The sequence below is a fragment of the Pieris napi genome, chromosome 13, assembly GCF_905475465.1.
Source record: "Pieris napi chromosome 13, ilPieNapi1.2, whole genome shotgun sequence".
In the NCBI taxonomy this organism is placed as follows: domain Eukaryota; kingdom Metazoa; phylum Arthropoda; class Insecta; order Lepidoptera; family Pieridae; genus Pieris; species Pieris napi.
Window position 1 is genome coordinate 8,830,265 of NC_062246.1, and position 14,308 is coordinate 8,844,572.

At 33.7% G+C, this 14,308-nt stretch overlaps 1 protein-coding gene across 3 annotated transcripts in view; it reads left to right on the top strand.

Annotated features, from left to right (window-relative positions):
• Nucleotides 1–14,308, top strand: part of LOC125055288 — a 43,928-nt gene that overhangs the window by 25,410 nt on the left and 4,210 nt on the right. For all 3 annotated transcript variants that reach the window (XM_047657682.1, XM_047657684.1, XM_047657683.1), the window contains 4 exons: nucleotides 398–879; nucleotides 1,160–1,543; nucleotides 3,831–3,988; nucleotides 4,679–4,965. In XM_047657682.1, the coding sequence (XP_047513638.1) occupies nucleotides 398–879; nucleotides 1,160–1,543; nucleotides 3,831–3,988; nucleotides 4,679–4,965 (1,311 nt within the window). The remainder of the gene's footprint in view (nucleotides 1–397; nucleotides 880–1,159; nucleotides 1,544–3,830; nucleotides 3,989–4,678; nucleotides 4,966–14,308) is intronic.

A 14,308-nucleotide genomic window follows, 5' to 3' on the forward strand; every position in this document is an offset into this window, starting at 1 on the left:
GAAATTTAAAGTAACTCAAAAACCTTCGGAGATATCACAAAAGAGAACTTTTTAAATATTTCTTTAGAACGTACATAACGACGGTGTTTCTAAACGGGTTACATTCATTTATTTCGTTCATTAATAGCGATACGATTCCCAGCCAAAAAAATTTTATTTTTTGTTTGTTTTAGTAAACAATATGAAATTAAACATCTGCTATGTTAATAAAAAGTGTAAACTATGTTATTGTACAAAAATCGAATGACCAAGTAGGACAGTTTAGTGAGCCAGCACTGATCTATTGTCAAAAGCGTATTTTGCCTTAATATGATGAAAATGAATTCTCTTCTATAATTATTGTTTCTGTCAAATCTATTTGAACTTATTGACTTAAGTATTTATTTCTTACTCATAGGTCAAATAGGAGCTGGATCGCAAGTGACCAATGCTTTCTCTAGAGGACAAGGACAAATTGGTGTTCAAGGCATTGGTGCCCAAGGAGTAAGCAGTCAAGGAGCCATAGGTAATCAAGGATTTGGCATACAAGGAAACGGTGGTCAAGGACAACTTGCAGTTCAAGGAATCGGTGCACAAGGAATTGGTGGACAAGGGCAACTTGCAGTTCAAGGAATCGGCGCACAAGGAATTGCTGGACAAGGACAGTTTGGTAGCCAAGGCATTGGCGCACAAGGGGTTATTGGTCAAGGACAGTATGGTAGCCAAGGTCAAGGCCTTTTAATCTCCCAAGGACAAGGAGAAGTTGTTAGTCAAGGTCAAGGACAGTTAGTGTCACAGGGTGAAGGGCAACTTATTAGTCAGGGACAAGGTCAATTTGGTGTCGGTGGTCAAGGACAGTTTGGAGTGGGTGGAATTGGACAATATGAAACTCAAGGACAGGTTAGTAACATAATTGCACATTAAAAAAGCATTAGAATACGATTAATAATTTCACGGTATACTCGATATATACAATATATAACAACTCGTAAACGAACAGCTAACGAAATAATAGTAATGAATTGTTTAATATTTTTTGTTTCTTTTAACTTAAACTCACAAATTGTCAACCTCTTTATATCTTACCATTGCAAAGATCGTAAATATCAATATAGATTCGAGTATCTTGGTCCTCAAATGCTATTTCGATTATTCTATTCAAATCAAATCATTTCAACAGGGACAACAAGGCTTTGGAGTGATTAACCAAGCCAGTGGTCTCTCAAAAGCCTCAGGCCAACTTGTTACCCAAGGCCAAGGAAATAAGGTCACCCAAGGACAAGGCCAAAAGGTCAGCCAAGGACAAGGCCAAAAGGTCAACCAAGGACAAGGTCAAAAAGTCACACAAGGAATAGGCCAGTATGTAACCAACGGGCAAGGAACCATAGTGAGCCAAGGAGGTGGCGCGTATATTGAACAAGGGCAAGGACAAACTATTTCTCAAGGGTTTGGGTCTGGCATCAGACAAGGCCAAGGATTTGCAGTTGAAAACGAGTACGGAGAATCAGTGCAGAGGGTCTTCCTACAGAGATACAATGGAGATGGAAAGTGCGGACTTCTAAATGTAAGTTGAATTATTTCATAACATTTTTTTCGGTACAATCGTAAACAAATGTGAATCCCTTGAACTAATTATATTTTAATTTATTTCAGTCTTAGTTGTGACACAATATTTTAAGCAAAACATATTTAGAAAATTTATTAATGTCAAGTCTAACTCGTACGTAAAACAGTTACAAAATTAAGACCAATTAAATGTAAGTTTGCTAAGAGTCGGACGTAATTAAATATAGATAATATTCAATTTATATTAATATATCTAATAGAAGTTTTAAAGTAATAACCAAAAATTATCATGAAATGTTAATATAAGTGTTATATTTCCTTAGTAAATGTTATCGAATTCAATTTAAATAACACTTCTTTAACGGATATTATTAGTATTTATTACAGAATTTATATTACTTGACGTTTTGACTACTTACTATTCAGCTATCGTCAGCAAGTCACTCTGTTAGCATAGAATTATGAATATAACGTAATAAATTCGCTGTTGTTTCAAAGGTTCATTAGTAAGGAGGTTATACTAGTTAATATATAAACCAACTCTAATTCTGCATTTACTAGAGAGTAAGAAATTTGACTTAATAATAATAAAACTTTATTCATGACAGAAATATGGTTGTGACAAAATTCTACTTACGCTATTCCCCTCACTTAGCCCCTGTGTTGTGTGTAGATTGCAATTATTCCGAGGTGGTAATGCATTTTTTTAACATGCAGCAACAAGTAAAAGTAGTCCTAGTGTTACATGGAATTAAACCAAAGTAATAAATTAAGTATGCGTGAATGTATGAGTATGTGCGTATTATATACTCTCTATTTGAGAGTGTGGCTAAGAGTCGATATAGGCGTGCGCTGTTTGTGTTAATTTTAATAAAATTAATATGGATCTGGCGTCTGCAGAATCGAAATCCTACTCGCCTATTAGTTGACAAATGATCATGAAACAGATACAGAAATCAGAGGTCCAGACCTAAAAAAGTTGTAGCGCTACTGTTTTTTTTTTTGTAAATTATAAATGTATGAACTGAACAACAAGAATCCATTTAAAATCTTACTGATCAAGAACACACATAATTGCTACAGTGACGGTATAAATGTTCATCTTAGCATAAAATTATTTCGAAAGGCGCGATGCATTTTCAATATGATTTGCATGTATTAGTATATATTGTAAAATTGCAACATTTTAGGTCAATGGCACTATGCTAAATTTCATTTCTGCAAATTGTTTTTCATGGTCAAATAGAAAACAATAGTTATCGTTAGTTATGTCATACAGAACCGTGTTTATTTAGCCTTAGCATTTTAAGAATTTGAATATAATTGTTAGGTATTGCGTGTGAGAAGTTCAAATAAATTTGAGAATTCAAAGTGCGCTTTATTGGTTTATTGAGTTAGGCGCGTGACTTTTGTTGAGGTCGAAAATCTAGAATATACAAATGTAATCCGAGGCATGACAAGTGCTTCTGGTTTTTTGATTTATTCTTAAGGGTGTTCCTTTCTGGACTGTCTCTTGGTTAGTTCGTCGTAAATAAGTTGAACTGATTGTGGAAGATAAAATATATTGATTGTTTGTAAAGTAGGTTTACGATCGAGATGTTTACGTGATAACGTCTTATTGGTGATATAAGTTTTTGGGAAGTAAGGAATTAATGAAGATAACAATTTTTTCAAATTTTAAATTACATCTATCGTTTTATTCACACTTTTGATGATAAATTTCGGGTGTAAAATGACAAGTTTACTTATTCGACTATGATATACATTTTTCTTCATACATTCACGGAATGACTGGCAGCGCTCGAGATGAGACGGGAGATCGGTCCGTCTCTCTCTCGTTATACCTGCGATCGCGCTCGTGAGGTTTTGGTGTGACACAAGTTTCTGAACATGTCACCCGACTAAAACGATTTTAAAGACGTTATCACGTCAAAAAGAATGTCGGCGAAACAAAAACAATGTGAATCCCATGAGAATAAAATGATTATTTGCAAAAAAGTGGTACATTCACACTTGATAATTAAAAAACCGCACAATCTGCCATATAAAATTAGGCATGCAAATGTCATATGAATTATCATAATGTCATAATAATAAGAACAGTTAAGATATTTATCATTGTTGTCAAAACTTATTGTCTATATACTCTTCCCGTTGGAAGTTATACGCCAGTAATCTATAACTGGAAAGGTGATTAAATAGTTAATTAACGTTACACCGTCATTCCACCCAGATGAGCCCGTATCAGTTTATGAATTTGTACTTAAAACTTTGTTTTATTTTAGCCCCAAAGACCATACGGTAACAAGGCAGATCTAGAAGTAGACTTCGCGGAGATCCCATGGCAGGCTATGGTATTGCTGCAGACCAACAGGAGTCTCCTTTGTGGAGGAGTCATCACAAGACCTGACGTTGTCGTCACGTCCGCTGCCTGCGTTGAAGGGTGTGTACATTTTTTTCTTATGTTTAATGTTTGTAGGATAATAACGGAATGGAAAATTATCCATAGAACTTAAATTCTCGCCATTCCGTTTAAATACCTATATAAAGTTACTAGCAGACCGGCCAAGGGTTGCTGTGGCTAAGGTTTTTGTTATATTACATGTTTGTAAACTATTTAAGGGAAACGGTAGGAGAACACCAGTCATGGAGACCACCATGCTTTTTTGGTAGTTATTTAGTGGTACTTTCAACACAGCGCCATCTGTTAGAATTGTATCAAATAATAAACAAATATTTGCAATAAAATAATATTGCGGGTATAAATTGAGATGTTAGCTATCCTATCTTTTAAGTTAGATCAAACTGCACACGTGCAAATTTGATTGAAATCGGTTCAGTAGTTTAGGAGTCCATAGCGGACAAACAACATGACGCGTAATTTATACATAAATTTATATGTAAAAGCGTAGCTGGTGTAAGAGGAACATATATAAACTGAATTATTCATTTATAAATGCCGCACGAGCCAATACCCAGAATTATTTAAAAATCCATGTTTTGATGAGAACCTGATGATGTAGACGGATTAGACTCTTTTGGGACAAATGCGAAACATACAACTTAAGATAGAAAGCTGCAGCTTTATTCAATTGATTGTGTAGAGGGTCTCAAACATCATGTTTATTTACAGCCTTCAAGCAAAGAACGTCCTAATCAAGGGTGGAGAATGGAAACTAGGAATCGACGACGAACCACTACCATTCCAGATTGTGCAAGTGAAACACATCCTCCGTCATCCCCTATACAAACCCGGAAGCCTTCTCTATGATTCTGCAGTACTAGTATTAACCGAGAACCTGAGGCTATCGAAGAACATCAACCCAATTTGTTTGCCGAGTTCAAAGGAGTCAGTCGCACCCTTCTATAATGGAGTTGGAGAGTGTATCGTTACTGGATGGGGCAAGATTGTGTTACAAGGTAAGATTTTAATGGATATTGAGAATTACTGATTGAAAAGTCTGCAATTTTAATTAATCTAAATCAAGTATGTCTTAGATTGTAGTTCAAATATTTCTATTAGGAATGGCGCGAATTTTTTGGAAACTATAAATGTTAGTAGAATCTTATTTATGGTGGGCTATTTTCTATTTATTTCGTAATCCTACAGCTAATATAAATTATATATAACAAAAACAATTATACTAAATATATAGCCAAAGATGGAATACATAATATACACAAAAAGGTTCAGGTTGTGTGATGGTATATATGTGGGGTGTGCTTTTGATGCAGGTTATTTAGCGCTAGATTATCTATCTTAATACTCCATTCTTATGCAAGCATATTCCGTGATAGCTTAAACAAGTCAAAGCTTAAATAGTGGTCGTTGTATGTCCGGTGTCTCCTCGATACAACACAGAGTTTTTTGCATAGTTGGTGTTTATATGAGGTGTTTTTTTATCGTCTATCGCCAATTCCTCCAGTTTTATACTTAACATGTTTTTAATATGACACAAATTATTACCCACATTTTATAATATGTACTCAGTTATTTTGGACGATGACGCTAAAAATAATATTAATTCAAATCGCAGCTCTCAGATATTAATTAAATATTAACATATAATTAGTACCGTATAAAGGACAACATATAAAATTGATTTTTTATTGATTGTAATTTCATAATTGATGACAATATTCGATGGTCAAACGAGGGTCACAAAATATAAGGTCAAAAGTTCAAGAATTCTAATCAAAATATGATTTATATAATAATATTCCTACTTAAATCTTCAATACTCCAACGTCTATTGTCCTATAATAGAAATAATAGGTATGTGATCAGCCTTTATGCCCGACTCACGTTGTCCACTTCACCTTACGAGTGGGTGTTAAATGCACACAAAGATTGACAGTCCAGTGATGACAGTTACACGTTGAAGCTACTAGGCCGAAAGATCTCGTGTTACATTTGTTACATTTTAAAGGCCGGCAACGCATTCGCGAGGCATTAAGTGTCCTGCCCGTTGTCTCCGTTATAAAACAAAAGCTTTTTAACACCTTGGTTGAATTCAAGGAACAGCTCAATCTCAGATATTACTTTCTTTTATATCTACAGGTTTTTACATTTCAATGATATTTATGGCTATCATGTTCTAATTAAAGCTTTTTAACTAAATTTCTAAAAGATAAATTTATTGGTTAAGGCTTTTTTGTTCTATTCAAATCTAAATAGTCTCTATATAAGCCGTAAATAGCTACTCAATATTTTATACTATTATAAAACAGAATATAGATGTAAACGGGACATAACATAACAATACCTCCTCCATACATGTGTGATTTTATATTTGTGCCCTTTTTATTATTAATTTATAATAGATATACGTAACAAATATTTTTTCGCGGGTACTAAAAACCTGGTGAAATTAATAAATCTTGTGCGTGAGATAGGAAGACGTTTGCTTCACTGTTAGCCAATACTAGTTACGGATCGTTACGAAATAGAGACAGCATTCCAACCATTCGTCACATGTTACTTTGACCCCGGAAAGATTATTTATATAATTGTGAATATTATCTAATTTGACAAGGACCTATGCGCGCAGGTTACTGATTTAATATTTTACATAATAAGAGATTATGACAAGTCAAGAATATCTGCGTTTGATTAAAACTGGTAATACTAGGAGCAGTCTTGGCCTAGTGGCTTGAGCGTGCGACTGTCATCCCTGAGGTCGTAGTTTTGATGCCCGGCTGTGCACTAATGGACTGTATATGTGCGCGTTTAATATTCGAACGGTGAAGTAAATCATCAGCTTTCCGTAGACCCAAAAAGTGGATGGCGTGTTTCAGGCACAGGAGGCTGATCACCTACTTGCCTATTAGATTGACAAATGATCATGAAACAGAAAGAAATCTGAGATCTAAAATGGTTGTAGCACCACTGATTTCTTTTAGTCTATTATCAATTGCGGACAATGGAGATCTTCCTTTGTTTCGAAATATAGCCAGTTACATAAAAAGCTTTAGCAATGTACTCGAAATTCAAATAAAGGAAGGCTGTTGATGTGAGTATGTAAAACAAATAAATTAATAGTACAATATACCATACGATTCTCACACGATTTAATTGTATTCAGTTACCACGATCCGTGCGAGAATCAGCGATTATCTTTACATAAGTGTTGAGTGTCAAAATAGTGTTTTTACATTATTAACGCGCGTGCAAGAAAGCAGGCTTCTGGGTCATTGTCGATATGTGGCGTCAATAAATGCATGTAACTTTAATGTACCTTGTTGTCTGTAAAATAGTAGTATCGATAAAAATCTAGGATCAGCCTTGCGATTCTGTAACTCACATTTCGAACTCTCATAGCGGTTTTTGCAGAGGCTGATAAGGAGGGAGCTTGTAGTTTATTGTTTATCAGAATGCCAAATCGTAAAATGACTGCTTTACGACTGATTTAAGCGCGACCGCCGCTATGAAAACCGCTGTGTGAGTTCGAAATGTGAGTTTCAGAATCGCAAGGCTGTAGCAACCACGAATTCTTAGATATTGCAACCGAGCTTTAGTCTATGCAATACGGAGTTTTTGATTCTTTTTTATAACACGAAAGAATGCAGACGTATACACAGTTTTAAAGTTCTGAACATTTCTCTGGTATAGACAAACTGAAGTATTTCTGAACCAATTTGACTTAGGGTCCTTCAAGAAAAGAGCGTACCAATTCTTAAAAGGCCGGCAACGCACTCGCAAGCCCTCTGGCATTGAGTGTCCATGGGCTTAACTTTTGCCCCCTGTTCTATAAAATAAAAAGACAAGTACCTAATATTAAAATGTCCGATTCAATTAATATAAACTTCACGCTGCTGCAGTAATAAATTTATAACTAAAAATACTTTACCAAACATTTTAATGTCAAAGCCTTAATGATGTCTAGTAATTTATGACAAATGAATAAATATGAATTATACCAAATCTATAAAGATATGCCAATTATAGAGATTTGACAAAACACGTTATTCATCTATGAATTTTAAGTATCCTAATTTAAAAATTCCAAGAGTTAAGGATTTAAAAATATGGAAACAACTCTATATAACGTAATAGCAAGTTTAAAGTATTAAATAAATCGATTCTTTGGAAACGAAAGTGGTACATTTGATCGATTAATTATAAAAAATCTACACAATCAGCCATATAAAAATAGTCTATTAATTTTCATGAATAAGAACATTAACATAATGTCATAAGAATAAGTTGATTTATTTATATCCTTTCGTAAAACGTTACGATGCGTTGAATTACGCGTTATGTTTAATATTATTTTCGACTTTCCAGTACTTTACACATAATCTCGATACAAGACTATAACGATAAAATTAAACAAAAAAGTGATGTCATCAATTATGGAAAATGTAAAACACGCGATTTTGTCTATATTGTATTCTCAAGGTTGAAATTCAAGTTATAGACGTAATTTGCATACAAACACACACTGATTTAAATAAATTGACTTAGAATGGGACGGATTTTAGATTACAAAAACCGTTTTATTTATTACTATCCTTAAACTGCTTTTTACTTTGGTTATATTTAATATTTATTATAATTTGATACCTACACTTTTTTAATAATGGTCATTAAAATTCAACCTGTCTGCCTTATACAAATGTAGCAGTGTCAGACCTGGTTTTAATTATTGTCTATTGATATTTGGAGACCTAATGAGGTTCTAATAAGAAATAATTCTATATTATATTTTCTCCTCTGCTTGGTTTTGACAGAATAGTCAATACTTTTAAATGGTAGGACGGTAAAACTCCATTCTTAGGTCAAAGACGTACGAAAAAAGACGCTATTGCACTCAGCAATAATCTATAAAAGTATCTCTGGTCTTAAAAGGCAATCACCCCTAAGACACTTGGGGTTGGGGTAAATTGCGTTTAGGATTTAACTTATCTTGTGTTTGCGATTTCTTATATCATTCTCCGTTTTTAATTCCCTAATATCCAAAATAAACCTTTGTAATATAGAAATGAGAAGATTATTATATGATTTATGTAGATTCGAATTCTGGTAAAACAAAGATGTCTTACAGAAAGGTATTTTTAACCATCCTTTCTCCAATTTTATTAAACTTGTTTCGTGATTAAGTCAGGGTAACTTTGCTTGAAGTGGTCCTTTCGTAATACAAATAAACGAAATCCAAAGGTCAGGTTCGTGATTTTATTTCTAATTAATTATATTTCAAAAGAAATTAATTGATTGCGTATTTTGCTATTAAAAGAACTGATTTCAGATATTTTTGTAATAATACAGCAATTTTAAATGCACGAATATTTGCCTCGTGGTATCAGAAATTTGCCAGGCTTGCAAACTATAAATACGATAATGTTTAAATACGAGATAATGTAATTTGAAAAAAGGTGAAAGAACATAAATGGAAAGCTTTTTATTTTACTTATAGTGCCTATCGAATGTTGGCAACCATCATGATGACTTCTTTAATATTGGATGCCGCGCAATCATTCCCGAATCTTCGGCAATGATTGCGTCTCCTTTAGCTATCACTTTGCCTTGAGAGAGAGAGAGCAGGAGAGGCATTCCATTGCAGAATATGGTTACGCTGAAAACTCTTGCTTTTTATTTAAAAACCTATTTTTAATTGCCAATATGGCATATAAATCATGTTCAGACCTCACTATGACTATTAAATTCTACAAAGTGTCCAATAATAACTCGTATTATCAATACAACTAAACGTTTACATTGTAATAATGGCAGGTATTTAGGTCTCATGTGTCACACTAAAGTTTAACAAGACAATAAAACAGGCATTATATCGTTAAACGTGAATTATATGGAAAATCGCATTTTCGCAATATTCAATCCATTGGGTCTCCCACGTCTTAGTTATGTAGTAGATTTATGTGTAAGACAAAATGCAATTATTTTAAAAACAACGCTGGTATTACCGGTGACTCCCAAAAGATTTTTTTGGCGTTTAGTTTTAGTGTTCAAAGGATGCGATCAGCGCTATATATCCAAAGAACTATATCAAAATTCCAAGTTAGCGTATGTAGCCAGTATTAAAAGTACATAGAGATTTAAATTTTGTAATGTGTTTTTAGTATGCAGTAAGTAACTATAATTACTAAAGTTTATTTGTAATGGATATTAAAAATATGTTATACGGTGACGTCGTAGTCCTCCGAAACGGAACGACCCATTTTAATATTTTTTTAGGATTAGGTTGTTTCTATCAAGCTTTTTAACTTTTACTAAAAATTATTTATCAGGAAAGAAACATTATGGGTTTAGTTTTAGTTGAATGTTATAGGAACCAAAGCGTCAACTAGCTATTTACCTTTGCGAAACTGTTAGTTATTTAGTGTGTCCGTCAGTTACTCGCAAATTGTAAGATTTTGCCGGATTACTTCACCTAACACTTCAGATCTAAAACAAACCTTGTGATGAGTCAATAAACGCGTAACCTCGTTAAATCGAGTCAACAAAATGCTGATCAGGGGAATAGGGTTGGTACAAAGAAGTTTTTGGTTTTTTATACAAGTCTTATATAATCTCAATTACATAACTTCAAAGATGTATTTCTAGACAATAGTTCCCTGCCATCGATTATGAATCAATCATTTCTGGAATTGAAAGAGTTAATTAAATAATCATACGACGCAACCCTATTTCAATGCAGTTTCTTTAACACCACTGAAATTACAATCCTAAAATATGTGGTACATAAACTTAATATTAAGACGAATTAGTATTACTATCAAACTTACGGAATCAGCCTACTGGTACATGTGAAACAGACTTAAGGCCGATTTACATTATCTTAGTGTTTAGGAGAGTGCTTTAGTATAACTTGAAAGGCAAGTTTTTTAGCGTTACGTTTACTAAAGCAAGTAGCGTTTACATGTTTCAACTAAAGTACTATCCTAAAGCACTCTCCTAAACACTAAGATAATGTAAATCGGCCATTAGACAGACCGACTAGAACTTGTTCCTTATTATTTGGTTAATGTAAACCATGTTATATATATATAATATATTGCGTTTATTAAAAATCTAATTTTTGTAAAGTGCTAACCCTGATGGCGGCCATCAAAAACACCGATAATTTATTCAAGTTTTAGAAGATTCTTAGAATTAAATAAGTGTAAATGTCGTTGGCTAGTCGGTACTAAAATTTTATGTGTTTATTACAAAATAGTAACTACTTGTTACCAAATACTTTAAAATCATTCGTTTTAATGAACAATTTTCTAGACTAAAAATCACCGATTCAGGAAGAGTGATTCACTTCTGTCATATTTGACAGGTTTGACAAAGTTTTTAACAAAGTTCCAGATGTATAATAGCTCAAGCTCTATAATAATACTATAATAATAAGCTCTCTAATAATACTGCCATATAATAATACTATGCAAGTTCTTTTAACAATGATAAACATAATTTAGTAGCCGATCATTTGCCGGACTAAATGTAACATTTATTTAACAGGAACAATAAAGGTTATATTTAATTATTAATCTTGCTATAATTTATACAGCATATTGAAAATTAATTGTCTATAATATAAACGTCGGATCAGCTTTATTATTGTCAGAGTTTCTTCTCCTTAAAAGACTGTTGGTTAATTTTAAACTCGTAATCGTAATCGTAATTAAATAATGTCTTTGTGCAAAGAAAATATATAAATACATAATTAAAACGCATTTAATTTCGTACAGTGTTTAAGTATTCAGCTGCATTTTTAGTCCAATTAAGCCGCAATAATAACTCATTTCTACAATTCAACAATATAATGTATAAAACTTGCCTTTCAAAGTATTTATTATAGTCATTGTCTACATTATTTCCTGCAATTAATATTAATTGTCTCAGTAAACTCGAATAAGGTAAACTTTTTTTTTATGTAAAGCAAAAAGTCTGTGAACACGACCTTGGTATGTATGTACATAATAATGCATACAACGTCTACGAATATATAAAAAACCAATTAAGATTATCGACATTAACTAACATCGTGATTTTTGTTTTTGGTAGAACTCTATCATCTTTAAATAATACATGATATCCGGGAATTCTTACCCATTATGTGCGCTCATATATCCAGGAATGGCTGAGAAACTAAAACTTTAACGGTTGAATAGCCTACATAAATATATGAAACTATCGAGATATCCTGAAACTTTGGAATTTCATCTGTTAATGATATAGAACTAGGTTGTTTTTTTTTCTTACAATAAAGTTGACAAAACGACTTTACATGAATTGCAATCTAGCCTATACAATAATTATGGCTAATAAGTAATATTATGTTGACTTAATTTTCTACAATACTAGTGAATATCTTAAACTAAGGTAACGTTCATTAACAGTCTTAGGGTCTGTTTCACAATGTACGGATAAGTTCTACATAAGTTCCAAATTGGCTATTTATTACTTATTGGTAAACACTATTGTTGCGTTTCACGACTGTCAGATAGCGCTATTCGTCGCATAAAGTCCATCATAAGTTATGAGTCCGATGAAGTGTCAAATAGCACAATTTATCTTCCAAATAATTTATGTGTTGCATAGCTATTTGGTACTTTATCCATACATTGTGAAACAGATCCTTAGTGTTCTATAATGTTTTGTTATGTTCGTGTGACCGAGATACCGCACTTGCACTTATATTCACAACACTAGTTTTAGTTACTCAGAAGGTTTAGTTCTCTTTAGGCGTATTGTTCCTTATATAAGTTGGATTGCCTCAGCATTCACAGTATAAGCTATAGAAAGTTAATTTAATAGTCTTTAATTTGTCACATCTATATATTAGGTCCTTACATATGAAATTGGCGTTTTGTATGGGAGGAACAAAAAGTCGAATATTTTTAAATATAATATATTTAATTAATCAAAGTATGAACCATTGTTTTCTATGCACTTTTGCCATCTCATATGTAGTTCATTGATCCCTTTACTAAAAAACCAGTCGGACGGAAATCAATAAAATCTGTGAAGGCGATTTGGACTGCCCCATCAGAGTTAAATTTTTTCCCTTGCAAGAAGTTGTCCAAATTTCGAAAAAAATGGTAATCTGTTGGAGCAAGGTCCGGGGAGTACGGAGGATTTCTTAGACATTCCAATTGAAGCTCTTCTAATTTGGTAGCCGTCTGTTGTGCAGTGTGTGGTCTAGCGTTGTCGTGAAGTAGCAGTGGCGTGGAGCGATTGACCAGCCTAGGTTGTTTAGCCGCTAGCTTTTCCATCATGGTTTGCAATTGCTGACAAAAGATATCAGCCGTAATAGTCTGGCCAGATTTGAGAAAACTGCAATGAACAATACCGGCACTAGTCCACCAAACGCTTACAAGTAACTTTTTTGGGGTTAATTTTCGCTTGGGGCAGGATTTGGCTGGCTGGCCAGGATCCAACCATTGCGCTGAGCGCTTCCGATTATCGTAAAGAATCCATTTTTCATCACAGGTAATGATTCGGTTTAAAATAACTTCATTATTATGCCGGTTCAGTAATGTAACGCAGCAGTCGACGCGCGTTTGCCGGTTTGCTTCAGTCAATTCGTGAGGTACCCATCTTTGAAGCTTTTTGATCTTCCCAATTTGCTTCAAGTGAATTAAAACAGTTTTATCACTAACACCGCAGCCTGCAGCTAACTCGGACGTGGTTTACGATGGATCCGCTTCCACAATAGCCTTCAATACTTCATTATCAACTTGGGTCTTAGGCCGTCCACGGGGCTTGTTCTGCAGGTCGAAATTTCCAGAACGAAAACGTTGGAACCAAAAACGAACTGTGTTTTCTTTTGCAACATGACCGCCATACACATCATTCAGCCTTCGAGTCATTTCGCAGCACTAGTGCCACGGCGGAACTCGTAGTCGTAAATAATGCGATACTTTAAGTTTTCCATTTTGTAAAATGAGTGACGCAAACAGAAAAAAACAGAAGAAAAAAACAAATGAATGACGGTCATCGAAGCATAAATACATGATTAAATAGCTGTACAAATTTTAATTTGGAATTCTTAACCAAAGAGGAGATATTTGAGGTCAAAGTGGCCAAAACGTAAAACGCCAATTTCATATGTAAGGACCTAATATCATTAGATCTGTTAAACGAAATTAATAACTTCTCTACACAATAAACTATCATTGCAATAGACATTTTAATTAAGGTTTGAAGATTTGATCTGGTTGGTGAACGGCCACTTGATCTTTTGCCATCTTCACCAACCAGGATCAGTTTCTCCAAGTTCTCATCGCCTCATAATATATAGCAATGATCTTA